This window comes from Tiliqua scincoides, chromosome 2 (assembly GCF_035046505.1).
Source record: "Tiliqua scincoides isolate rTilSci1 chromosome 2, rTilSci1.hap2, whole genome shotgun sequence".
NCBI lineage: Eukaryota > Metazoa > Chordata > Lepidosauria > Squamata > Scincidae > Tiliqua > Tiliqua scincoides.
The window spans coordinates 266,662,853-266,690,690 of record NC_089822.1 but is presented as its reverse complement, the minus strand read 5'-3'; the positions used below and the strand labels follow the sequence as shown (position 1 = coordinate 266,690,690).

General features: G+C 48.8%; 2 protein-coding genes and 1 pseudogene across 3 annotated transcripts in view; all 3 read right to left on the bottom strand.

Annotated features, from left to right (window-relative positions):
• LOC136641396 (zinc finger protein 614-like) overlaps positions 1-20,623 on the bottom strand; it is a 24,125-nt gene extending 3,502 nt beyond the window's left edge. Inside the window, exons 1-2 of the mRNA XM_066617154.1 lie at positions 20,533-20,623; positions 6,179-7,646 (exon numbers count right to left, since the gene is read on the bottom strand). Of these exons, the coding sequence (XP_066473251.1) occupies positions 6,179-6,500 (322 nt within the window). The 5' untranslated portion in view covers positions 6,501-7,646; positions 20,533-20,623. The remainder of the gene's footprint in view (positions 1-6,178; positions 7,647-20,532) is intronic.
• LOC136640365 (zinc finger protein ZFP2-like) overlaps positions 1-27,838 on the bottom strand; it is a 246,632-nt gene that overhangs the window by 63,968 nt on the left and 154,826 nt on the right. The gene's annotated exons all lie outside the window — the stretch shown is intronic.
• On the bottom strand, positions 7,739-27,838 carry LOC136640532 (zinc finger protein 91-like; annotated as a pseudogene).

Here is a 27,838-nt window from a genome sequence, read left to right as displayed (position 1 = left end):
GAAGAGACACTTGGCCAGCAGTCTGAGGCAAAGAGGCAAAGAAGGAAGGCCCATAGCCAGGGAGACAGACGAGGGACAGACTGCACTTGCTCCTGGTGTGGAAGGGATTGCCACTCCCGAATCGGCCTTTTCAGCCACACTAGATGCTGTGCCAGAACCACCATTCAGAGCGCGATAACATAGTCTTTTGAGACTGAAGGTTGCCAACAACAATAAAAACAGAGAACATAAGAACATAAGAACAGCCCCACTGGATCAGGCCAGAGGCCCATCTAGTCCAGCTTCCTGTATCTCATAGCAGCCCACCAAATGCCCAGGGAGCACACCAGGTAACAAGAGACCTGCAAGGCATCCTGGGAATTGTAGTTCATAAGAACAGCCCCACTGGATCAGGCCATAGGCCCATCTAGTCCAGCTTCCTGTATCTCACAGTGGCCCACCAAATGCCCCAGGGAGCACACCAGGTAACAAGAGACCTCATCCTGGTGCCCTCCCTTGCATCTGGCATTCTGACATAACCCATTTCTAAAATCAGGAGGTTGCGCATACACATCATGGCTTGTACCCCATAATGGATTTTTCCTCCAGAAACTTGTCCAATCCCCTTTTAAAGGCGTCCAGGCTAGACACCAGAGATTAAAATACACTCTCCTGTTCTGCAAAGGTCAGCAAACAAGAAGCTATACTGTATATACATAAGGAGGAATCAGAAAGGGGACACACCCTTTAGAAAGACCATTAAAGGGACCACATACAATTTCAATTTTAAAGAACCAGATACTCAACTGATAACCACTACTCAGTGTTGTTATTCCACAACAATAGCAGGAAAATTAATTAAAAACACAATGCAACCTCCCCTTTCAAGAACAGTGTCAGTGTCCAGCTTGCATCAACAGTATTGCTCTTCAGTCCCCACTGCCTCCTGCCCTTTTCTACATGGGTTTCAGCCAGGAAGGCCACTCCCCCATCCCCATCTCAGCTCTGGGCTTCTCAGTCCCTGGCTGAACCCCCAGCCCAGAAATGCAGCCACCTAGGGGCAGACCCAAGCTGAGGAAGCAATGGTAGGGGGCTGGCTGTGTCCTCACCCCCTCTGCTGGCCTCTCCCACCCACTGCAGACCTTGGGCTCCTCTTTGCACCCAATAAAGTTAGGACTCACCAGAGAACCAGCTGACCCCATACACTGGCAGGGGAGTGGAGCAGGAAGTGGCTTCCCCACTCACTCACTCACTCCCCCCAATTTGTCCCTCTAGGAATCCAGAGTCGATTCTACTAACCCTTGAGTGCCCAGTTAGCTGAGGAGAAGTCTCTTTGCACAGGATTGTAGCTGGCTGGGACTGATCTCCTCCTCTCCCCCGGGGCAGCAAGTGGTCAACTCAGAGTGAGGCTCTTCCCAGGGTCTCTTTCCCCTCCCATCCTGAAATCTCATCCTGGAGTCCAGGAGCTGGAGGGAGGAAGGACTTTGAGCTGAGAAGAAGGGTCTTTCCATCCTCCCTGCCTGAAGGACCAGAGAGCTTCTTGGAGGGTTGATGCCTTCAGGAGAAGGGATTGAGGAGGACAGGGGTGGGGGAGCTTCTCTGCAGCTGAGCAACAAGGAGACAGCTCAGAATTCACATCCTGCAGAGAGTGAGCTCCCTGCGTGGCCCCCAAACACCTTCACCTTCCAGAGGCTGCAATCCTAGGGGAGAAACTTGTCTGAAGCACCTTGGTCCCAGAGTTGCTGGCTACTCTTTCCCTGTGTGTGTGTGTGTGTGTGTGAACACACAATCTCGAAGGCATCTGGTTGGCCACTGTGAGACACAGGAAGCTGAACTAGATTAGGTGGGCCTATGGCCTGATCCTGCTGGTCTCTTCTTATGTTCTTATGTTCATGGTGGAGCATGGGAAGAAGTGAGAGACCAGGATAGACACAGCGCAAGGATGCAGCTTTTGTCAGTGGTCCTTCCCACTCTGGAGAAAAGGGCAGGCATGGCCACCGCCAGTCCTGCCAGGATCCCAAAGGGAAGCAGAGCAACAGACAGGCCCACTGGCTGTGAGCCTTGTGCCACATCTCAGCCCCTGCTTTGTCAGTAGTCTAGGACAGACTCCACCCAGCATCTCCCTCCTCCTGGGACTTGACAGGGCTCTGCTCTGAGGCAGCCAGCCATCAAGCCAGGCTCCTCTGAAGGCAAAGCAGGGTGGCAGTCTCCCCCTCCATATGTGCCTAGGAAGCAGTCTGCCATCAGACAGGGGGAGATTATCCAGGGGCTCTGTTCTGAGGAAGCCAGACTGGGGTCTCTGAGGGCAACAAAGGTGGTCAGTTCTCAACCCCATTCTCCTCCTCCTGTGCCATTGCAGCAAGTAGCCATCAGCTTTCACAGGGGCTAAGCTCTGAGGCAGCCAGCCAGCCAACCAGACAGTCTCCTATGAGGGCAACACAGGCTGGCAGTCCCCCCCCCATCCTTCTACTACACATCTGGAGAAGGCAGTCATCTGACAGGGGGAACTTTTTCAGGACTCTGCTCTCAGCCAGCCAGCCAGCCAGCAAGGCTCCTCTGACGGCATCACAGGTTCTCAGTCTCAAACCCCCATCCTCCTCCTGAGCCTCTGGAGCAGGTAGCCATGAGACGGGGTGGGGGCTCATTCAGGGCTATGAGCCAGACAGACAGACAAGACAGACAGCGAGGCTCCTCTGAAGGCAATGCAGGTTGGCAGCCTCCCTGACATCCATCCTCCAGCTGCACCTAAAGAGCAGGCAGCCATCACACAGACAAATATTTCCAGGGGATCTACTATGGTGGACAAAGCAGGCAAGTCAGCCAGCCACCTCTGAGGGCAGTGAGGGATGGCATGCCCTCCTCCTGTCGCTCTAGAGCTGGCAGCCAAGAGAAATGGGGAGGAGTTTCAGTACAATACCCACTGCCAGTCTAACAGCCAGCCAGCCAGGCACCCCTGAGAGCAGTGCAGGATGGCAGGCCCCATTTCCCGCCATCCTGCTCCTGTGCCTCTGGAGCTGACAGACATTAGACATGGCGAGCGGTTTCTGGGCACTGCCCTCTGCCAGCCAGGCTTCTCTGAGGGCAGGGGTCTTTGGCATTCCCCCCCCATCCTGTCCCTGGTTTTTAGACAGATCGGGCTGTTGTGGGTGGGAAGAGAAGTGGTGCTTCACCAGTGTGTCCTCTGCCTGGGAGGCCTGAGGCATCCTCTGGGGAGACTGTGGGGGAGGCGCTTCCCAGCCTCCACCTGAACCTCCCTCAGTGGCCTGCATTGTCCGTCGCCTACCAACCCCTCCCAGCAGCCATTTTGTTCAGTTGGTCCAGGTTTACAGCGTTGGTTACCTAGCAACCGCAGCCAGCAGCCCTTTTGCCCCTGTGATGTCACAATTCCATGCACAGCCCCGCCCCCTGGAGCCTGCTGTGTGGCAGTGGCGTCACTAGGGGTGCTCACCTTGCAGGAGAGGCTGGAGTGTTCTCAGCCTCTGTCCCTTCAAGTCTTGCTCCCATCCCTTGAACCCTCTCAGGCCTGACCCTGCCTGGGCATTGTGGCCACAAGGACACTCCAGGCGTGACTCTGGCCACAGATGTTGTGTGAATCCTTAGACAGGTGCATCCTGCGTGCACTGCACGGAATTCCCACCCCAGCTTTGCAAGCAGGTGTCCCTGGCTGTGGTTGTGCCTTTGCTGCCCTGCCCCCAGTGCACGTGGTCCTTGTTGCGTGTATGCAGCGTAGGACAGTAATGGCTTCATCTGTGCTCAGGAGACTGCACTCTGCACATGCTCTACTGCACTCTTATATGGCTCAAGCTGATTTGGGCAGGGGGTGGCTAAGAAGGAAAGCCAGAGTGTGTGGAGGAGGAACCCACTGAGCCTTTGCCACGTCATCCTCTATTTCACATGTCCCATTTCTCTTTCCGGGAGATTCTGCCTGCTCCCCTGTAAGACCCTGCATGGGTTTCTGTCACGGATTGAACCCCGGCCTGACTGGTAATTTACTGGCTGCACACTATCAGGCCTGAAGCCTTGGCCAAACCAGGAGTGCACAGCATCCTGGGAGCTTCATGCTGATGCAGTATCTGGTGATATTGCATCAGGTGATTTCGTGTGTGTGTGTGTGTGTGTGTGTGTGGCAGCAGCTGCACAGTCAGCATGACTGTGCAGTAATTTCCAATGCTGTGATTGGCTGCAAGAAATATAAATGTCCAGCAGGGGCAAGCAAGTGTGTGGGAGAAGCAGAGCATTGTGAGCCGGAGGCTACGTTGGTTGGAAGAGTGGATCGTGTACCGTTTGTACTACTTTGGACTTTGTAAATATCTGTACATAAGTAAAGGAGGAGTGTGGTGGAGAACTTCTGCCTCTGAGTCTTCCTTGTCGCCGGGGGTGATTGTGGTTCAGCCGTGAGGCACAGAAACATCAAACAGCTGTGCATAGCAGCTCGTAACAGTTTCACTGGGGGTCAGTTTCCACCCCCACCCCATTCAGTGTGCTGGCAAAGCATCCAGAGATTCTCCGTCTGTTGGACCTTCCTTTACATCTGCTGAAGACTCAGGAGAGTCCCAAGGAGCAGGGACAGGTCAGGCTCTGGTTTCATGGAAACTGGTCAGGGCCACTAAGCAACCAGTCACTTTCTTCCAATGGGGGAGCCAGGCAAGTCCACTCTCGGTAGCTCAGAGAGGGGGCGAACTGGTGGAGCCATGATCCCAGTAGTAGCCGGGGAGCTGGGCTAGTCTACACTCAGTCACTCAGAGTAGTACGAGGTGGTGGGGCCATGAGCCAAGTATGCATAGATAGGAACCAACAGTGGCCGGAAACTAGGAGACCCATGTTTCTGTGCATGTGTGTTTCTCCTTATGCCAGTGTCTCTCAAACTGTGGGTCAGGACCCACTAGGTGAGCCGCAAGCCAATTTCAGGTGGGTCCCCATTCATTTCAATATTTTATTTTTCATATATAAGTCTTGAAGCTACCATGGCATGTGACTGCATTTGGGGAAGTGTTACAGACCTGTATTTTAAACAGGGTACTGCGTATCTGCTTTTAACAATGATAGTCAATGGGACTTACTCCTGGGTAAGTGTGGCTAGGATTGCAGCCTAGGATTGTTAAAAATTGTCCTGCTTGATGATGTCGCTTCCGGTCATGACATCACTTCTGGTGGGTCCTGACAGATTCTCATTCTGAAAAGTGGGTCCCAGTGCTAAATGTTTGAGAATCACTGCCCTGTGCCATTTTACAAAGCTCCCGGGGCTGTGTCAGAACATTCAAAGCTGATGGTAAGAGCTCCGAAGTAAAAAGGGAAGGAAACTGGTGAGGATCCCAACCACACTAGTGCCCCTCGTAACCACATTTAGAAACCATAACCATGGTTAGAAACCACTAACCCTTTCTGCTCCTTCCCCTCCCTGACATTCCCTGTTCCTCCCGTCCCAGCACACTGCTGATCAATAACATCACACACACCCCAACTGTGCCTCCCTCCAATGATCACCTAATGTGGCTTCTCTGGTTGCACCCTCAAAGGATGAAGCCAAAGTACAGTTCTGTGACTCTGTGCTCTTTGTACCTTCCAAAAATCCTTTCTGGGGGGGGGGGGTGTTCCTCTCATGGTAGAGAATTACCGCCATGAGCTGTTCCCCACCCATTCCTGCCAATGAACACAGCATCTATGCCACAGGTGGACCAGGAGGCCTGGAGAGCAGAACAAAGACCCTCAAACTGCCCTTCATTAGGTACCAGTAGCCACAAAACGGAGCTTATCAAAGAAGATATTTATGAAGAAGGAAAAAGTCAAATTTCCATTACTTGTGTGATCAATCAGCTATGCAGAACTTTTTAAGTGGTGCCAAGAGAAAGGAACGTTTGTCAATGGCTCCGCTATGGACAGGCAGGGTTAAGTGAAGGAAGGCCAAGATTCCTCCAAGTTGCCTCCTCACCTGCCAGGCCCCAATGAGCAAAACTGAAAGGGAGGCTTTAAACACGAGCACCAAGAATGGTGGCTTTTAGGCGGAACCGCACAGTAGAATGGACACCTTCACATAGGGGAAGACATGGACAAAATGGTGGCAGTTTCTATGGGGAAAGAAAGCCAAGGAGGCATCACACACCCCTCCCAAAGGAAAATCAAGCCACGTTCTGCTTCCAGAACCCATCAGCCTATATGTGGTTTTGATTTTTTGCCCCAATGTGCATGACTTTACACTTACTGACATTGACACGCATCTGCCATTTTGCTGCCCATTCTGTCAGTTTGGAGAGATCCTTCTGGAGCTCCTCACAATCAGTTCTGGTCTTCACCACTCGGAAAAGTTTGGTGTCATCTGCAAACTTGGCCTCCTCGCTGCTTAGCCCTGCCTCCAGGTCGTTTATGGAGAGGTTGAAAAGCACCAGTCCCAGGACAGATCTTTGGGGCACAGCTAAGGTGGAGGGCAGAGGCTTTTCCAAGGCATGTACTAAGGTTTTTCCCCATTCAACGGCATGTCTACATTGAAGAGAGGGGCGCAGAAAGGGAGTGAGCATGCTAACCATTGGGCACTACTGCTCTGGATCAGCCTGCAGCCATTCTTTCTCCACTTGGAGATTCTTTCCCTCATCTCCAGAATGATGTCCTCCGCTCCAGGGCATCCCTTCCATGACAGCTGAGGAACTGTCAGACTGAGGATGGGACAACACCTTCCTGCTCCTGGAAGTCTCCCTGGGGTCCCTCTCGGCTTGTCTGCTTCTCCAGGTTTCAACCAGGGTTTCAAGGGAGCGCACCCGGCACTCTTTGCGCCAAGCACACACCCACAGCGTGCACCCCCACCTGCTGCTGGCTTTCTGGCTTCATAGCTTTGAGAGTTGGTTTTGGTGTCATTAGGTTCTCTTCTCAAGGGAAGGGGAACATTTGGAGTCCTGGCTTCCTCGCCCTGCTGCTCAACTTGCACAGAAGCTTAACTCACAGTGTCTTCTCTTACCTGGCACTTGGTACCAAAGAGGCATTTGGTCCCAGGAGGCAGATGGCTGCTTGTGAGAAATGGACACCGACCTGTTAAAGTGGGTTCAGACCAGAGATGGATTTCTGAATATCTTGTTATGTGGTCTCCAAGGCCCTCAAGGATGGATAGGAAACCCTGTGGGTACTCCTCTACCAGGCCTTGATCCAGGGCCAGGTAGTTGATCCACTTTGGGGTATGTGTGGGGCCCGGGGTTGCTGCCAGTGGGCCAGATCTGGGATCCCAAACCAGCTAGATCTGCACTGTATTTCTCAGTTGCACCAGTGGAACGCCTCTCTGGGGAAGCCAGTGGGGATTCTTTGGGGATTTCCACAGCCTTTCCCAGCCCATGCAAATGGGCAGCCTCTCCCCAGCCAGGACTTAGCTAAGCAGCCCTGCCTGCCCTGCCACCATCCACATGTAGGCCCTCCTCAGCTGGCCCCGCTGGATCCCATGGTGAGCATCCCTGGGGGTGGGTTCCCTGTAGGCTTCTGACTCTGCGACTTTCCCACCCCCAGGTCCTGAAGCAGCATTGAGGAGGAGATGGAGCCCCACTTGCCCCATCCTGGACTGGCTGGGGGAGCCACTGTTCCCTGCTGAGCTGGCTGATGAATTCCCCAGCAGCTTCGGACTCAAAAGGGAGTGTGCAGCGCTCTTCACACCCACCAGTCCCTTTCGCAGGATGACTCTGAGTGATGCTGTTCTAAGAGAAGGAGGAAAACACAGAATAAGGCAAGATCACAACTGCACTTGAGTTACTTGAGTATCATTTTAATCTCAAAATTTCTACTCAGGATTGACACCAATGTACTTTCTTTAAATTAATTGATGAACAGGTTACATCTGTAAAAGCTTCATCAGATGTATTACAGGTTCGGCCTTGTTATACATGGATTTTTTATACACGAATTTGACTCAACACGAATGACCCCTGCAAATGAGAAGGAATGTGCCGATCCATGAGAAGGGAAAAAATGCACCCCTTTAAAATCACAGTTTAAAAACTGCTTTTTACTGTTGCAGAGACAGTCATACAAGTGATTACAGGCATAACCTAAGCATCCAGAGATTTTTCTATCTCAAAGCTGATGAGAAGGGCCCTTCAAATTGAAGGAAAACAGTTGCTTAATAATGCCAGAGAGGGCTGAAAATCCACCAGTCATTCTCTCTGCAGGTTTCACTCCTCCCTTCCCCCTGAGCACGTGAAAGAAGGCTAAATGGCAGCAATTATCACCTTCTCCATTCTTTCCCCCTTGCTGGGGCTCCTGGTGAAGGGAGAGATTGCTGCCTCCTAGTGAAGCCCAAGTGCTTGGAGGGACACTGATAGCTTCTGAGTGCATTACAAAGGTCATCAAGGTCATTTTTAAATCACCAGAGCAAAGAAACTTTGCTTCTGAAATTGATTTGCTATAGTGCGTTTTTTTTGCCATCCACCTGAGTGCTTGCAACAGAATAATGAGACCCAACCTGTGTCTCTATAAGTCAATGCAGCCCTTATACAGTTGAGAAACTACTTTTGAAGTTGGTGTTCACAGGTACTACAACGCACAATTTAATAGCCGGCAGCACTGAAACACTTTGTGGGAATGTTTTGATGGGAAGGGAAGTCCATGCTCACATTGAAGCACTTTCACTCAAGCACTGATGAGGTTTTAATCCTCTGTGGATTCTATAATGCGAAGTCAAGTGTGAGCTCCGACTGAAGCTTCTTCCACACTCCAGGCATTTATATGGTTGTTCCCCTGTATGGATTCTGTGATGGATAGTTAAGTGTGTTTGCAGCCTGAAACACTTTCCACACTCCAAACTTTTATATGGTTTCTCCCCTGTGTGAGTTATTTGATGCAAAGTGAGAAGTGAATGTTCACTGAAGCTTCTTCTGCACTCCAAGCATTTAAATGGTTTATCCCCCTTATGGGTTCTTTGATGGCCAGTCAGGTGTGAGCTCCGACTGAAGCTCTTTCCACACTCCAAGCAATTATAGGGTTTCTCCCCTGTATAGGTTCTTTGATGTGCAGTCAAGTTTGAATTCACACTGAAGCTCTTTCCACACTCCAAGCATTGAAATAGTTTCTCCCCCGTGTGGGTTCTATGATGGACAGTCAGCTGTGAGCTCTGACTGAAGCTCTTTCCACACTCCAAGCTATGAAATGGTTTCTCCACCATGTGGGTTCTTTGATGCACAGTCAGGTTTGAGCTCTGACTGAAATTCTTTCAACACTCCAAGCATTGAAATGGTTTCTCCCCCGTGTGGGTTCTATGATGGACAGTGAGCTTTGAGCTCTGAATGAAGCTCTTTCCACACTCAAAGCATTTATAGGGTTTCTCCCCCGTGTGGGTTCTTTGATGTGCTGTCAAGCTTGAATTCACACTGAAGCTCTTCCCACACTCCAAGCATTGAAATGGTTTCTGCCCTGTGTGGGTTCTTTGATGTTCAGTCAGGTGTGAGCTCCGACTGAAGCTCTTTCCACACTCCAAGCAATTATAGGGTTTCTCCCCCGTGTGGGTTCTTTGATGTTTAGTCAAGCTTGAATTCACATTGTAGCTCTTTCCACACTCCAAGCATTTATAGGGTTTCTCCCCTGTGTGGGTTCGTTGATGTGCAGTCAAGCTTGAATTCACACTGAAGCTCTTTCCACACTCCAAGCATTGAAATGGTTTCTCCCCCATGTGGGTTCTATGATGTACAGTCAAGCTTGAAATAATACTGAAGCTCTTTCCACACTCCAAGCATTGAAATGGTTTCTCCCCCGTGTGGGTTCTATGATGGACAGTGAGCTTTGAGCTCTGAATGAAGCTCTTTCCACACTCAAAGCATTTATAGGGTTTCTCCCCCGTGTGGGTTCTTTGATGTGCAGTCAAGCTTGAATTCACACTGAAGCTCTTCCCACACTCCAAGCATGGAAATGGTTTCTCCCCCGTGTGGCTACTATGATGGACAGTGAGCTTTGAGCTCTGAATGAAGCTCTTTCCACACTCAAAGCATTTATAGGGTTTCTCCCCTGTGTGGGTTCTTTGATGTGCAATCAAGCTTGAAATAATACTGAAGCTCTTTCCACACTCCAAGCATTGAAATGGTTTCTCCCCCGTGTGGGTTCTTTGATGTTTAGTCAAGCTTGAATTCACACTGAAGCTCTTTCCACATTCCAAGCATTTATAGGGTTTCTCCCCAGTGTGGGTTCTTTGATGCAAAGTCAGGTGACAGCTGTGATTGAAGCTCTTTCCACACTCCAAGCATTGAAATGGTTTCTCCCCTGTGTGGGTTCTCTGATGGACAGTAAGGTTTCCACTGCCCCTGAAGCTCTTTCCACACTCCAAGCATTTAAGTGGGTTCTGCTTCCTGTGGATTCTTTTATGTGCTCTAAGATCTGATGTACTGCTGACCATCTTTGCATGTGGAGGGCATTTTTCCTTTATAGGATTTTTTCGTGGATTGACTGGGATGACACTGGAAGCTCCACCCTGAGAAGCACCAGATTTACTTCTCCCTTTCTCTGTCTGCTTTCCTTCCTGCTTCTTTGATCTGCCTTGATGTGCAGATTTCCTTCCTGTGCGGATCTTCTTTTGGAAAGAAACAGAGGTGCTTGGACTGAAGGCATTTCTCCACTCAGAGTGTTTCAGAGATTTCCCCCCTGTGTGGATGTTGCTGTGTTTATCAATGTTGGTTGTGCAACTGATCGTTTCTCCGTGCAAAGGACTCTCATTCCTTCTCTTCCCTTTCGGATGGTTCTGCTGGTTTGGGATTTCATGGATGGCATATCCAGGACAAGCAACAGATTTTGTCCTCCAGACTATGCTTACCTCCTGCCTCCCTGACCCATCCTGGGCTCTCAAAGTCTCTTGTTCTACACCAACAGGAGAAACTTCTGGTGACACTCCACGTGACTCCCTGTGAACCTCACTGTGTTTTTCGTTGCTTCCTGAAACAGAAAGAGAATCTTCAACAGAGCAGTGTTCTTATATCTGTGAGTTGTGTAGGGTTTTGGAGGTGGACTTAGATCTGGAAGATCCAGGTTCAAATCCCCGCTCAGCCATGAAACTTCCTGGGTGACTTTGGGCCAGTCACTTTCTCTCAGCCTCACCTACCTCACAGGGTTGTTATGAGGACAATAGGTGGGGAGCAGCTGTATACACTGCCCTGAGCTCTTTGGAGGAAGGGCAGTATGAAAATGTGAAAAATACATAAATAAATAATAAATAAAGCCTCATAAAAAATAAATAAAGTCTCATGGCAACTTTTCAAAGTCGGTGCAAAAGAGGGCTTGGATCCAATTCAATAATGGCACCCACTGATGGCTGCCAGAATGCAGTCTGGAGTGTAAGTGCTAATGACTGTATCTCTGATTTACTAGATTTTAGCTGGACAGACTGTCCGATTTTAAAATTAGGAACCTTGGCAGATATCGTAGTTTAATATTTCTCCTGATTGTTGCATTAGACTCTAGGATTATTTTGGATTTTGGCGGATTGTTTGCCTTGCTGTGGACTGTTTCCCTGACTTGTTGAGTCCTGTGGAAATGGGAAGAGAAGGAAAAGACAGAGAACCTCTCCAGGTCACTCCTCCCCTACTATAACAGCTACGTTTGGACGAGGTAAAATCTTGGACTCTTACTGAATCGGAAACTGTAAGTGATTTGTCTGCTCAGGCTTCTGTAAACAGATACCATGTACTGGATACAGAAATAGAAGAAACAGAAGATACAGAAACAGACTGGGGGGGGGATTAAGAGAAAGTTCAGTACAGCCCATTTCCTTTCCGAAATTGGGAGAAAACACCAACTCTAATTCACTAAACAAAGTTGCCGTTTGTGCAGTACAAAAGGCACAAGGTAATGAGGAAATGGGGCTGGGGAGGACTCAAATGTTGTCTTTGCTGGTGGAACATTCCATCCTTACTGCGAAAACAATAGTAGCAATCTTTCGTAAACTTGAAAATATCACCCAGCAAATGACCATGTTGCAGGAGGTTATAATGGCAAATGATAAGATAGAAACTAGAAAGCAACATCTGCCATTCCGTCAACCAAAAGGAGTCAAAGATGGAATGTACCAGAGGAATGAATACACTAAAGGAGTCTCCTCACCACAACTTCAGACAGATCAAATCACTTTTGAGATAGCCCATAATTTTTTCCTGAACAGAAACAGGTGGATAAATAAACAGGCTGTGAAAGCCTTGTTATGCAGTTTGCTACGAACTCAAAGGGGGCAAATTGATATGCTATCAATACAGAGACTTCCAGCTTCATCAAACAAAATAAGATTGCTTATCAAATTTGCTTCACCAACAATACCCTTGATGCTTATGAAAATGGAAAAATTCCTGAGCTCCTTCCCTATACATGTCAGACGGGTCTTTTCAGATATGGGGATCAAGCAGTTACTGCCAGAGAAACAAAAACACATAGCTGCAAATCTGCCAGCTCCAAGGACAAAGTGGATGGGCAGACTGCCAGAAGCTCTCCCTGCTGATAAAGATACTCAGAAGTTATCTCCTAAGGATGAAGGAGTATCCCAGTATCAGATGAAACCCTGGCACAAAAAGAACTTAGAGAAAACAACAAAGAGTATTGAAAAATTATCTACATCTTTAAAGATCTTTACTGCAGCTAGCAATGCAGATGCTAGGATAGCAACAGAAGAAGATCAATTAATAGGACAGAAGCCAACTTCCCAGCTTCAACAAGTACAAGAAATGGGCTAAGAGCAAGAGATGGTAAGTTGCTTGCAACAAGTATCCCAGGAGTATCAAGATGGAACACAGAGTAAAAAAGATCAAAATGAAGAAAAAACAGATCCCTCAGCTAAAGAGTTACCCCTACAACTGGACAGGGACATGGTCGAAGATGAAATAGTAGAAGGTGCTGGAACTGTCTTGGAAACAACAAGCTAACATAATTGCCTCCCTGGACTGTTAGAGACAACCTAAAAAGAAACGTGGGAGATGTAATGCTACAAGAAGAGACCTCACTGAGAGCAGACATAAGCCACTCATTCAATGACTGTATACTGAAGTACTGCCCTACTTTAACTGCACAGACAAATGTACCCCCAAACCCTAAGAGGACAACAACGACAGCAATTGTCCATCAAGAAGACTGACTGAGCAATTCTGGGCCAAATCTAGACCTGGCCACTGATAACATATATCCCAGTCAATTAAAAGTTTTATCCTGGAATACTGCAGGCTGGAAGGGGAAATGTAAAAACAAAGAACTTTTAGATTATGTAACAAAGTTTGATCTCATCTTACTCCAGGAAACTTGGTCTCAGGGCCACAGAAGCATGAATGGGTTTAAGTCTTTTCTTTGGCCAGCATACAAAACCAAGTGAAAGGGGCGCTTACAGGCAGGTTTAGCTATATTCATCTCAGAGCAGCTCACTATGGAACCTCTATCTATATTGTGTAATACCCACAATTGCCAAGCAATTAAATTGAGTATACCTGTGGCAACAACCTACCTCTGCTACTTCATTTAGAATTGAATATACCTGGAAATCTGCCTCAGGGTGTATCTGTGAGGGAGCTAGAAACTTTACCAAAGATAATCTGGGGTACTGCAGCTAAACAGAAATTACATTGTATTTTAGGGAGTAACAGAGGGGAAGATTATAGAACCTCAATTGCTGCTGAGGTAGACCCAGAGACTGTGATATATGAAGAGTGTGATATATGAGAGTGTGTGTATGAAGGCTTAATGGGGTACATAGTTAGCACAATTAGGACGCGAGCCTAGGGCCGTTAACAATAAGGCCCGCCAATCCAACTGGGATTGGTTTGCTAAAGAATGCAAAACCCTTAGTAGCACACTGGAAGGCTGTTCAGGGAATTTAGAAAGAAAGATTCATTAGAATTGCTAAATAAGTACTTCCAGGCAAATGTACAATTTAAAAGCATGGTCAAGTTGAAGAGAGCAGTGGCAGCGGTTATTGCAATCTATATCACTAAACAATTCTAGGTAATTCTGGGACATTGTGACTGGCACTTTTCTATCCTCAGTCCCGTATCATCTCTGGATGCAATATTTTTCCAATCTCTTCTATGACACCATCATTTCTTCATCTGAGATATCTATCGCATTAGCTGAGCTCCATGAATGGCCTTGTGTGACCATGGACGAGGTCAAAGAGTTGATCTCCTCTTTTAAATCTGGGAAAGCTCCCAGCCCAGATGCCATTCCTATAGAGTGCTCACCCCAGCACTGTCTGTTTTAGTGGCTGTCTGCTGGTATTCCTTGGCATCTTTTTAGATTGTGAGCCCTTTTGGGACAGGGAGCCATTTAGTTGTTTGATTTTTCTCTGTAAACTGCTTTGTGAACTTTTAGTTGAAAAGCGGTATATAAATAATAATAATAATAATAATAATAATAATAATAATAATAATAATAATAATAATAATAATAGAGTTACTGAGAGCAGAGCCACAATGGTGGGCTTCAACTTTATCAAATCTTTTTACAATGATCGACCAGACAGGTCTTATTCCCAAAAGCTGAACTCAAGCTATTGTTGAATCCAATATATGAAAAGATAGATTGCAAAGAGATCATCATCACTGAGCTGCATGAAATCCTCTGTCTCTGCTGGAGAGAAGGTGGAGTACCTCAAGACATGAGGGATGCAAACATCATCACGCTGTACAAGAACAAAGGTGACAGGGGTGACTGCAACAACTACCGCGGCATCTCTCTCCTTAGTGTTGTAGGAAAGCTGTTTGCCCGAGTTGCACTAAAGAGGCTCCAGGTACTTGCAGAGAGCGTCTATCCAGAATTGCAGTGTGGATTCCGAGCCAACAGGTCCACCACTGATATGGTATTCTCCCTTAGACAACTGCAGGAGAAATGCAGGGAACGACGACAGCCACTCTTTATAGCCTTCACAGATCTCACAAAGGCTTTCGACCTGGTCAGCAGAGACGGCCTCTTCAAGATTCTCCCCAAGATCGGATGTCCACCCAGGCTCCTCAGCATCATCAGATCTTTCCACAAGGACATGAAGGGCACTGTTGTCTTCGATGGCTCCACATCAGACCCTTTTGACATCCAAAGCGGAGTGAAGCAGGGCTGTGTTCTTGCGCCAACCTTGTTTGGGATTTTCTTCGCTGTCCTGCTGAAGCAGGCCTTTGGAACTGCAACAGAAGGCATCTATCTCCGGACCAGATCAGACGGAAAGCTCTTCAACCTCTCCAGACTGAGAGCAAAATCCAAAGTCCAGCTGAAATGTCTGCGTGACTTCCTCTTTGCCGACGATGCAGCTATCACTACCCACTCTGCCAAAGATCTCCAGCAGCTCATGGGTCGTTTTAGCAAGGCCTGCCAAGATTTTGGACTGACAATCAGCCTGAAGAAAACACAGGTCGTGGTTCAGGATGTGGACTCACCTCCCTGCATTACAATCTCTGCACATGAACTGGAGGTTGTCCATGACTTTGTGTACCTTGGCTCAACGATCTCCGACACTCTTTCTCTCGATACCGAGCTAAACAAGCGCATCGGTAAAGCAGCTACCACGTTTTCCAGACTCACAAAGAGTGTCTGGTCCAACAAGAAGCTGACGGAACATACCAAGATCCAGGTCTACAGAGCTTGCGTGCTGAGTACACTTCTGTACTGCAGCGAGTCATGGACTCTTCGCTCACAACAGGAGAGGAAACTGAGTGTTTTCCACATGCGCTGCTTCCGACGCATCCTCGGCATCACCTGGCAGGACGAAGTTCCAAACAACACAGTCCTGGAACGTGCTGGAATCCCTAGCATGTATTCACTGCTGAAACAGAGACGCCTGCGTTGGCGTCATGTCATGAGAATGGATGATGGCCGGATCCCAAAGGATCTCCTCTATGGAGAACTCGTGCAAGGAAAGCGCCCTACAGGTAGACCACAGCTGCGATACAAGGACATCTGCAAGAGGGATCTGAAGGCCTTAGGGATGGACATCAACAAGTGGGAAACCCTGGCCTCTGAGCAGCCCGCTTGGAGGCAGGCTGTGCAGCATGGCCTTTCCCAGTTTGAAGAGACACTTGGCCAACAGTCTGAGGCTAAGAGGCAAAGAAGGAAGGCCCATAGCCAGGGAGACAGACCAGGGACAGACTGCACTTGCTCCCGGTGTGGAAGGGATTGTCACTCCCGGATTGGCCTTTTCAGCCACACTAGACGCTGTGCCAGAACCACCTTTCAGAGCACGATACCATAGTCTTTCGAGACTGAAGGTTGCCAATACAAAGATTATAGGGTACCTGGAAATTTTCGGCCTATAAACCTTTTGTCTTTGATAGGGAAACTGTACACAAAACACCTATTAATAAAACTTAACCAGTGGATAATTGATAAGGATATATTAGGCGTGGAACAAATAGGCTTTAGAGCAGGCCGAACAACTCTAGACCACTGCCTGGTTTTGTCCCACCTAATCCATAAGTATACATCGAAGTCAGGAACCAAATTATATGTAGCTTTCCTAGACCTGAGGGGTGCTTTTGATGAGGTGGACAGATCAAGGCTTTGGGACAAACGGCATGATCTAGGCATAGAGAAGAGACTACTGCTTCTTATTAGGAAGCTTTATTCTAATACATCTTGTCCAGTTAGGTTCACCGCTGCAGGTGAGCTAACTGAGGAGATTTTGACGATCAAAGGTGTCAAACAAGGCTGCCTCCTAGCACCTATGTTGTTCAATTTGTTTTGAATGATTTATCCACCAATTTGGAAGGAGTGCAGGGCCATCCCCCTATACTTGGAGCTCAGCACGTCCCATTGTTATTGTATGCCGATGACGCTATCATTCTATCACAGACACGGATTGGTCTTACCAGGCTATTTGACAGACAGCAAACTTGATCTCAATTATGATAAATCAAAAATTCTGGTATTTGCCAAAACTTGGAAGCTTTTTAAGTGGAAATTCAATGGCCATACTATTGAACAAGTCAAACATTTTAAATATCTGGGTATACTCTTTTCATATAACCATTCTTGGGTCAGCCATCGAAAGATGACTCTAAGCACGGCAAAAATAACACTTCAGGCCATTAACCGCTTTTTTTATAATAAAGGCAACTCTTACGTACCTGCAGCGCTCCGACTGTTCAAAGCCAAAATCATTTCCCAAGTTCTATATGGAGTTCCCATATGGCTAAGTGCCTGGGAGCACTCGGTTGAACAGTTGCAAGCAACATTCCTGAGAAAAATTTTAGGCCTCCCAAGGTGTGTACCATATGCCGCTCTGTGTCTCAAGACAGGCCAACTCCAGATTGAGACCTGGGCATGGCTGAGAACCTTTAAGTTCTGGTTCAGAGTCTATTATAATGGGGAACAGAACAGTTTACTTCACTGTCTCTTGGAAGACAGGTCCCCTATAGCGGGCTCCTCTAATTTGAAAAAAAATCAGAATGATAGGTATTGAATTTGATTCCCTGGGATCCTTACCCGAGATGGAAGCCTACTGGGTTATCAAGAGAAGGCTCCTAGATATTCAGTGGCAGAGTATGATAAGTGCAGCGGACAAGACTTGTTCGCCATTGAATAACCAGATCTCATTTATGGCCAGTCAGCCTGCAAGGTGCCTATATCTCCTTGAATCTCCACAGAAACGAAGGGCTTTCTCTTTGGCAAGATGCAATGTTATGCCTTCGGCTGTAACGAGCGGAAGATATAAGGGAATCCTGTACAATGAAAGATGTTGTGTGTGTGAGCTAAGAGAAGTTGAATCGCTAGCCAACATAATTTTGTATTGCCCACTGCACTCCGAAGCTTGTTTAAAATTTCTAGACCCTCTGTTGCATTTAAAGAAAAAGTACGATGGCCCATGAGAACAAGATCCTAAAGTATATATTGTCAGTTAATGCTCCAGACTCAGTAGAAAAGGTAGCTACTTTTTTGGAGTCAGTGTTGAAGAGCAGCATGTCAAGATCTGGAACATATGGGGATAGCTAATTACTATCATTTTGATTTGCATCTGTACCTGTGGTTGATACTGTAATTGTTGTTTGTTTCTGTTTGTCTGTTTTTGCTTATTTTTATATATATGCCAATAAAGGTTTCTAAGGTAAGCTACCCACAGCTGCTAAGGCCAGCCCTGCTAAGGCTACTACCTCACAAAGTTGTTGTGAAAACTTAGTGCTTTGCACCCACTCCAGCTACACCACTGTCAAAGGCCACTGCATGCTAACGTTAGGCTGGGGAATAATAACTATAGGCCAGTCAGCCTAACATCCATACCGGGTAAGATGGTGGAATGCCTCATCAAAGATAGAATCTCAAAACACACAGACGAACAGGCCTTGCTGAGGGAGAATCAGCCTGGCTTCTGTAAGGGTATGAACCTTTTAGAATTCTTTGAAAGGATCAACAGGCATGTGGATGCGGGAGAACCCATGGACATTATATAACTGGACTTTCAGAAGGCGTTCGACACGGTCCCTCAGCAAAGGTTGCTGAGGAAATTCTGGAGCCAGGAATTAGAGGGCAGGTCTGGAGTGACAGATCAGGAGAGAGATCTTGGGGTGTTGGTAAACAGGTCGATGAAAGTGTCAACAAAATGTATGGCGGCAGTGAAGAAGGCCAATTCTATGCTTGGGATCATTAGGAAGGGTATTGAGAACAAAATGGCTAGTATTATAATGCCGTTGTACAAATCTATGGTAAGGCCACACCTGGAGTATTGTGTCCAGTTCTGGTCGCCGCATCTCAAAAAAGACATAGTGGAAATGGAAAAGGTGCAAAAGAGAGTGACTAAGATGATTGCTGGGCTGGGACACCTTCCTTATGAGGAAAGGCTACGGCGTTTGGGCCACTTCAGCCTAGAAAAGAGACGACTGAGGGGGGGACATGATTGCGACATACAAAATTATGCAGGGGACGGACAGAGTGGATAGGGAGATGCTCTTTACACTCTCACATAACACCAGAACCAGGGGACATCCACTAAAATTGAGTGTTGGGAGAGTTAGAACAGACTCTCTTTACTCAGAGTGTAGTTGGTCTGTGGAACTCCTTGCCACAGGATGTGGTGATGGCGTCTAGCCTGGACGCCTTTAAAAGGGGATTGGACAAGTTTCTGGAGGAAAAATCCATTACGGGGTACAAGCCATGATGTGTATGCGCAACGTCCTGATTTTAGAAATGGGTTATTTCAGAATGCCAGATGCAAGGGAGGGCACCAGGATGATGTCTCTTGTTATCTGGTGTGCTCCCTGGGCATTTGGTGGGCCGCTGTGAGATACAGGAAGCTGGACTAGATGGGCCTCTGGCCTGATCCAGTGGGGCTGTTCTTATGTTCTTATGACTTCTCGGAGCAAGTAAAGATTGTTTGATTTTGCTAAAACATGTGCATTAGTGTTTTCACCGCAATGATTCTCCAGGGGAATGGGTAGCACATGGCTGCCTTGCCTCCTTGTTACAGACCCAAGCAGGGCCCAAGTCATGCCATTTGTAACCTGCACAGCCACGTGAGCAGAAGAGGAAATGTAGGAGAGAGGAAAGCAGCAGACCGAAGTGCAGACACACAGACCACACTGAGCCAAGCTCGGCTTTGCAGGTTACAAGGTCTGAATGGTATTAATGTGCTGACTCCGCCTAACCAATGCTACGTAGTGGCAGTCCTGGGCTTCTTCCTACCTGGGGCCACCACTGTTTCCTGCCCCCGGCCCCTGACGTAATTGCACCGATGACATCATGTCACAGCAATCACTTCTGGAATCGCACCAGGAGTTCAAGCATCTCCCAGTGTGATTCTGTGGTGCCCTGGGGCACATCTTTTGTTTCCTCGGAGTAGATTTGGAAACATGCTTCTGATATCCATATAATAAGGGCAATGCAGTACTATATGAGCTTCTAGCTTCTAGTTCATGAGAAGGAAACACATTACATCGAGCAAATGTAAAAGCTCGACGGGTCAGTGGATCATTTAGCACATACAGATATCTGAGACAACAGCCAAAAGGCCTTATTAGCAGCTGCATTAATGTCTGCCAGGAGAAGTGAACAATAATCATGGATTCAGAATCTTCTACTTAAATGTAAAACCTCCCACATGCATAACCAGATGGGATCTCCATCGTGATGTGCCCCCAGTGCAACTGGCCAATCAGCGTCCAGCGTCTCTCTGGTGTCATCAGGCACAGGTAACCCCACCTGCCTCAGGGGAGCCTGAGACATCCCACACCCCTCTGGAGAGACAATGAAGGACAAGCAGATCATGCAAAATCCCTCGGGCAGCACCTGGTCCCAGACAAGCACCAACTGATGGACTAAAACACTGGATAATGCAGAGGAAGGAGAACAAGAGGGCCTGATAGGCAGTGCCAGTTGCAAGAGGCTCATCTGCAGGCCTGGCAGGTCCCAAAATAGGATTTTGGACTTTTCTCCTTTGACTTCCTCATCTAGTCATTTCTCTCCTGCTCTTCCATACCTAGAGAGCATCGGTCAGGCCAAGCTCAGCTCTGCAACAGGGAGGCACAGCAGGCATGTCCCAGGCACAAGTTCCAGCCCCACACGCCCCATTGATGTGGTGCAATCCAGACAGTGTGAAACAAGAATAAGAGCGGTCTGTGACTCTGCTGCCTGCCCCCAAGGGAGAAAGGGCATCCTTACCTGGAGAGCCCACATTTCCGGAATTCTCCAGCGTGACTTCCCTGGGCAGAGGGCTTAGGCCTGGGTCCAGCAGAGCCCCCTTCTCCTCCATAAAGTGCACGGCCACCTCCTGCCTGGACACAGGAGCCTGGAAGGAGAAAGCAGTTTCTCCTCACCAATCATGCCTCACATTTTTTAGCATAATCTAAGAATATAAGACCCCTCTGGATCAGGCCAAAGGCCCATCTAGTGCAGCTTCCTGTATATCACAGTGGCCCACTGTCGTGAATATGTACATGTTAGGCCTTGGTTAGCTTGTGGAGCCTGAACCAAACTAAGTCAGTAACGGAGAAGTTGCCAGCAGTTTCCCAGCTGCAAGAATGTGAGTAAACAAACACAAAGATTGTTGTCTCTCCTCTGCTGGCCAGAAAGGACAGACAACAAGGAATTACAACCCATTGGAATGTAGCACCTTTGCAGACAGAAAGGCGCCTTATCAAGCTGATGAAATGCAGCTGTGGATCTCCAGTTGGGAGGGGTAAAAACTAAGAGGAGTAAAAACTAAGAGGGCTAGCAACCAGGTCCACTTTGAGAATGTTCTGTCCTCAAAAGTTTCTGATTGGACACTCTAAAGAAGTATGAAGTCACCTCAGTACTATTAGCATAATAATTAGGCCCAATTATTATGCTAATATATAATATTATATATTATAATATATATATAGTATTATATATATACTATATATAATAATATATATTATTATATATAGTATAATAAAGTATAATAATGAGGCCCAAAGGGTGTGTCTGGGTCCCTTCTTGGACAGAGGTTTTGGGTGCAACATCCTGCATACTAAGAGCTCCACTGTCCAATGTGGGCACCTGGCCTCACAGGTAGCCTGGAGCTAAGAGATCTATAAGAGTAACTGACCCAGGTGAGAGTTAGGGATTAATAGCGACAGCCAGCTAGCTTTATTATTTTATTGCTGATATGTTTCCTAGATGTTTATGCCTGTAGCGTTTGCTGCCTTATGTACCCTTATGTACTTAACAAACTAAAATCTATTTTACTAAGTTGTTTCATTGTCTGTGGGGGACAAAGTTTCAGAATCCTGCCTAGCCATTCAGCAAGCTACCAAGTGCTCATTGAGGTCTAGTAACTTGAGGACTGAAGCTTTAATTGGAGAAAGAGCTCAGTGCCTGCAAGGGATAGAGTTAAGCCTAGAGGGTCTCAATGTCCCTGGACTGAGGCACTGGCACATACAAGGTGGTGGCAGTACTACTGGACAGGGGGCCTTGAGGGCTTTGAGAACCAAGAACTCTGAGCACCCCAAACCCCCCTAAGTTTGCGACACCCACCAAATGCTTCAGGGAGCACACAAGACAACAAGACACAACCTGTGTCCTAGTGCCCTCCCCTGCATCTGCCAATCTGAGGCAGCCTACCTCTACCTTGCACATACCTACCATGACTTGTAACCTGTGATGGACTTTTCCTCCAGAAATTTGTCCAATCTCCTCTTAAAGCCATCTAGGCAAGATGCCATCACTACTGCCTGTGGCAAGGAGTTCCACAGACTAAGTACACGCTGGGTAAATAAATATTTTCTTCTGTCTGTCCTGACTCTCCCAACACTCAACTTTTGTGGGTGTCCCCGGGTTCTGGTGTTCTGTGAGAGGGAAAAGGGCATCTCTCTATCCACTCTGTCCATCCCCTGCATGATTTTGTATGTCTCAATCATGTCCCCCCTCAGGCTCCTCTTTTCTAGGCTGAAGAGGCCCAAACGCTGTAGCCTTTCCTCATAAGGGAGGTGCCCCAGCCCAGTAATCACTTTGGTCGCTGTTTTTTGCACCTTTTCCTTTTCCACAATATCCTTTTTGAGATGTGGCAACTAGAACTGGACACAACACTCAGGCTGTGGCCTTACCATTGATTTGTACAATGGCATTATAATATTAGCCATCTTATTCTCAATACGTTTTCTGATGTTCCCAAGCATGGAATTCACTTTCTTCACCACTGCCACACATTGGGTCAACCACCCCATTCCCTTGTCCCCCACAGTCTGAGAAGAGGAATTGAGGTGGGAGCAACTGGCCATTCCTTGCAGTGTTTTTGGCAACATGAATCCAGCTGGTTGCTGGCATTTTTTTCTTTTTTTATATTTTTTTCTTTTGTGTCAGGATGGGGGCCAACCCTTGAAGGAGTGTCCGATCTGGGAGGAAAACATCAGTTCTCCTCACAACCAAATGCTTACTAAAAAGGGACTGGTGACGGAGAGATGAATTTACTCATGCAAGCTGCCTGTCCTCACCCCAGCAGGTGTGATCGATCAAAGGGTTGAAAAAGGGACAGATCAGTAATAGGGGATCAGTTACAAGATTTCACTGGTCACCTGACCAGCATCCCAACCCCTGGAGTTCCAAGGACGTCACACACTCTTCTTCTGAGAGGCTGAATATGAGATCTTGCACCACCAGACAAATGCGCTTCCGTCAAGGCCTGTAAGAACAAAGGAGGGAGCCACACAGATTCTTGCACTCGGGCCCCCTGGTCCGGCCGTTACCTGAGCAGGCTGCAGAGTGGCTGATCCTGCTGCAGGATCAAGAGGACAGGATCTGGAACGCAGCCCTGATGTCATTTCACGTCTGTGAGGAGACAAGCGAGATGGGAAGACATTCAGGCCCTTTCCAAGCTTCACTTCCTTGTGCAATTCGACACTATTTCCCTCCTTGCTCCATGACTCTGGTTCTGACCCAGAAATGCCCCAGTGGGTGAGCCCCCAAGCCCTCCATTCACTTTCTGCCCCTTCTCTACTTCTCCAGTGTCTGCCTCATCCTGCTTTTTGCGTTGGTTTCAGCCCTTCTGGCCCCCATTCCAGATTTTACACTGCCCCCAAGCCCCCCACTTACAAATAAAGTCACCTAGGAGCAGATCCAGCATGGAGCATTTGGGGGGGGGGGAACTGCAGCTTGTCTTCTCAGCCCCCTCCCCATTTACTTCACTGGGTGGTTCAGCCCCTCTGGCCCCCCATTCCAGTCTTTACACTGCCCCCCCTAACCCTCACCCTACATATAAAGCCACCTATAAGTAGATTCTAAGTAGAGAGTGTGGGGGTGGGCTGCAGCTTCTCAGGCCTCCCCCCATTTCCCTCACTACCTGGGTTTCAGCCCTTTTACCCACCTCCCCAGTTCCAGTCTTTACACTGCCCCCCAAAAGCCCCCACCCTACAAATAAAGCCAACTAAGAGCAGATCCAAAGTGGAGCATGCGGGGAGGTTGCGGCTTGTCTTCTCAGCCCCCTCCCCATTTCCTTCACTGGCTGGTTCAGCCCTTCTGCCCACCTCCCGCGTTCCAGTCTTTACACGACCCCCCAAACCCCCACCCTTCAAATAAAGTCACCTAAGAGCACATCCCAAGTGGAGCATGCAATGGGGTGTGTGTTAAGATTTGCCTTCTCAGCCCTCTCCCCCTTTCCTTCCCTGACTGCAAGCCTGGGGTCTCCGATCTCCCTCCTGCCCTCTCTGTTCTTTCCACCCAAAGCAGTTCATTCAAAGGGTTTTGGACTCACCAGAGAAGCCACTGCCATCAGTGGGGGGCCAAGAGCAGGAGGTGGAACAGGAAGTGGCTTCCACATTTCCCCCCCAACCCTCTAGGAATCCAGAGTCACTCCTTTTAACCCTCGAACTGCCGAGAGGAAAGACTTTGCAGAGCATCCAGGCTGGACCCTGCAGCTCCCCAGCTGAGAGGCACATCTGGCCGGGCATCCCGTCCTCCAAGTGGATGAGAAGGCAGGTGAGAGCCTCCCTCTGGAGCAGGCAGCCTTCAAGGAGGGGGAGCTGTCAGGGCTCTGCCAGCCGGGCAGCCAGGTTCCTCTGTGAGCCCTGCAGGATGGCAGACCCCCTCCTGCTCCTGTGCCTCTGAAGCAGGCTGCCATCAGGCAGGGGGAGCTCTTTCAGGGCACTGATCTCAGACAGCCAACTTGCCAAGTTGCCAGACCACTGCCAGTCTGCCAGCCAGCCAGCCATGCTCCCCCAAGAGTAGTGCAGGATGGCAGGACCCCCCTCCCCGCCGTCCTGCTCCTCTCTCTCTTGAGCTGGCAGACATTAGACATGGCAAGTGGTTTCAGGGCACTGCCAGCCAGCCAGACAGGCTACTCTGAGAGCAGTGCAGGATTGCAGGCTCCCCCCCTCCCCACTGTCCTGCTCCTGTGCCTCTGGTGCTGGCAGACTTTAGACATGGGGAGCAGTTTCAGGGCACTGCCCTCTGCCAGTCTGCCGGCCAGCCAGCCAGGCTCCTCCGAGAGCAGTGCAGCATGGCAGGCCCCCTGGAGGCTGCTGTGTGGCAGTGGTGTCACCAGGGGGTGCTCACCTTGCAGGGGAGGCTGGAGTGTTCCCCTGAGGGCAGGGGAGGTTGGTAATCTCCCGCCCCCCCCCATCCTTTTGCTGTGCCTGTGGAGCAGGCAGCCATCAGACTTGGGGAGCTCTGTCAGGGCACTGCCCTCTGCCAGCCAGCCAGGCTCCCCTGAGGGCAGGGGCGATGGCAGGGCCCCCCATCCTGCCTCTGGCCTTTCAGGCAGGCGGGGCTGTTGGGGTTCGGAAGAGAAGTGGCGCTTCACCGGTGTGTCCTCTGCCTGGGAGGCCTGAGGCATCCTCTGGGGAGACTGTGGGGGAGGCGCTTCCCAGCCTCCACCTGAACCTCCCTCAGTGGCCCGCATTGTCCGTCGCCTAGCAACCCCTCCCAGTAGCCGTTTTGTTCAGTTGGTCCAGGTTTACAGTGTTACCTAGCAACCGCAGCCAGCAGCCCTTTTGCCCCTGTGATGTCACAATTCCATGCACAGCCCCGCCCCCTGGAGCCTGCTGTGTGGCAGTGGCGTCACTAGGGGTGCTCACCTTGCAAGGGAGGCTGGAGTGTTCTCAGCCTCTGTCCCTTCAAGTCTTGCTCCCATCCCTTGAACCCTCTCAGGCCTGACCCTGCCTGGCATTGCAGGCGTGACTCTGGTCACAGGTGTTTTGTGAATCCATGTACACGTGTATCCTGTGTGCACTGCATGGAATTCCCACCACAGCTGGTTGTGCCTTTGCTGCCTGGCCCCCAGTGCATGTGTGGTCCCTGTTGAGTGTATGCATTGCAGGGCAGAAATGGCTCAGGAAACTGCACTCTGCACATGCTCTACAGCACCATATCTTTTATGGCTCAAGCTGATTTGGGCACGGGGTGGCTAAGAAGGAAAGCAAGAGTGTGTGGAAGCCAGAGGCAATGCTGGTCCCTGGAAGGTGGGGGAGCTGCCCCGATGGGTGGATGAGGATCCCACTGAGCCTTTGCCACGTCATCCTCTACTTCATGTGTCCCATTTCTCCTTTTGGGAGCTTCTGCCTGCTCCCCTGTAAGTCTTACTGCTCCCCTGTAAGACCCTGCATGTGTTTCACTGGGGGTCAGTTTCCCCCCCCCCTTCAGTGTGCTGGCAAAGCATCCAGAGATTCTCTCTGCTGGACCTTCCTTTACAGTCTGCTGAAGACTCAGGAGGGTCTCAAGGAGCAGGGACAGGTCAGGCTCTGGTTCCATGGAAACTGGTCAGGGCCACTAGGCAGCCAGTCACTTTCATCCAATGGGGCTGCCAGGCAAGTCCACTCTTGGTAGCTCAGAGCGGGACGAACTGGTGGAGCCATGATCCCAGTAGGAACCAGTGGTAGCCAGGGAACCAGGCAAGTCCACTCTCCAGAGCAGGACGAACTGGTGGGGCCATGAGCCAAGTATGCATAGAGAGGAACCGGCAGTAGCCAGAAGCAATGAGACCTATGTTTCTGTGCATTTGTCTTTCTCTTGATCCAATGTTTCTCAAACCGTGGGTCAGGACCCACTAGGTGGGTCACAAGCCAATTTCAGGTGGGTCCCCATTCATTTCCATATTTTATTTTTAATATATTAGACTTGAGGCTACCATGGTCTGTGACTGCATTTGGGGAGATGTTGCAGACCTGTACTTTTAACAAGCTGCTACGTTCTTAGTTCCAAACAACAGTCCTGGAACGAGCTGGACTCCCTAGCATGTATGCACTGCTGAAACAGAGATGCCTGCGTTGGCTCGGTCATGTCGTGAGAATGGATGATGGCCGGATCCCAAAGGATCTCCTCTATGGAGAACTCGTGCAAGGAAAGTGCCCTACAGGTAGACCACAGCTGCGATACAAGGACATCTGCAAGAGGGATCTGAAGGCCTTAGGAGTGGACCTCAACAAGTGGGAAACCCTGGCCTCTGAGCGGCCCGCTTGGAGGCAGGCTGTGCAGCATGGCCTTTCCCAGTTTGAAGAGACACTTGGCCAACAGTCTGAGGCTGTGTATACAATGCACAGTCAGAACTGAGCTCAATAAAGCCTTTTCCACACTCCAAGCACTTATATGGCTTCTCCCCTGTGTGTGTTCTTTGATGATAAATAAGTTCTCTAGGATCCCTGAAGCTCTTTCCACACTCCCAGTATTCATATGCTTTGTCCCCTGTGTGGCCTCTTTGATGCAATGACAGATGTGAGTTCTGACTGAAACACTTTCCACACTCCAAGCATTTATATGGTTTGTCCTCTGTGATGCAAATTCAGGTGTGAGCTCTTACTGAAGCTCTTTCCACACTCCAAACACTTATATGGTTTCTCTCCTGAGTGGGTTCTCTGATGTATAGTGAGAGTTTTGCTCCTACTGAAACACTTTCTACACTCAAAACATTTATACAGTTTCTCCCCTGTGTGGATCCTTTGAAGTGCAGTCAGACCAGAGCTCACACTGAAGCTTTTTCCACACTTCAAGCATTGATATGGATTCTCCCGTGTGGTTTCTCTGATGCACAGTCAGGTTTCCATTCGCACTAAAGCTTTTTCCACACTCCGCACACTGTTATGGTTTCTTCCCTGTGTGGGTTCTTTGATGCGCAGTCAGTTTTGATTTACTGCTGAAGGTTTTTGCACACTGAGAGCATTTTTCCATCCTCATTCCAGTTACTTTTTCTGGATCAACTGGAATAATATTTAAATCCCCACCCTGAGGAACATCAGAGTTATTTCTCCCTCTCTCTGTCTGGTTTCCCTCCTGCTTCTTTGATCTGTTTTGATGCACAGCTTTCTCCTTTGTGTGGATCTCTTCCTGGGAAGTAACATGTGTGCTTGTGCTGAAGCCTTTTCTGTTCTTAGAGCTTTTAAATGGTTTCTTTCCAATGGGGATTTTGCTATGTTTATTAATGTCAGATGTACATGCATCGCTATGCCACGGATGTTTATTCCTTTTCTTCCTCTTGGGAAGTTCCTCTTCGATTGGGATTTCATGGGGGTCACAATCT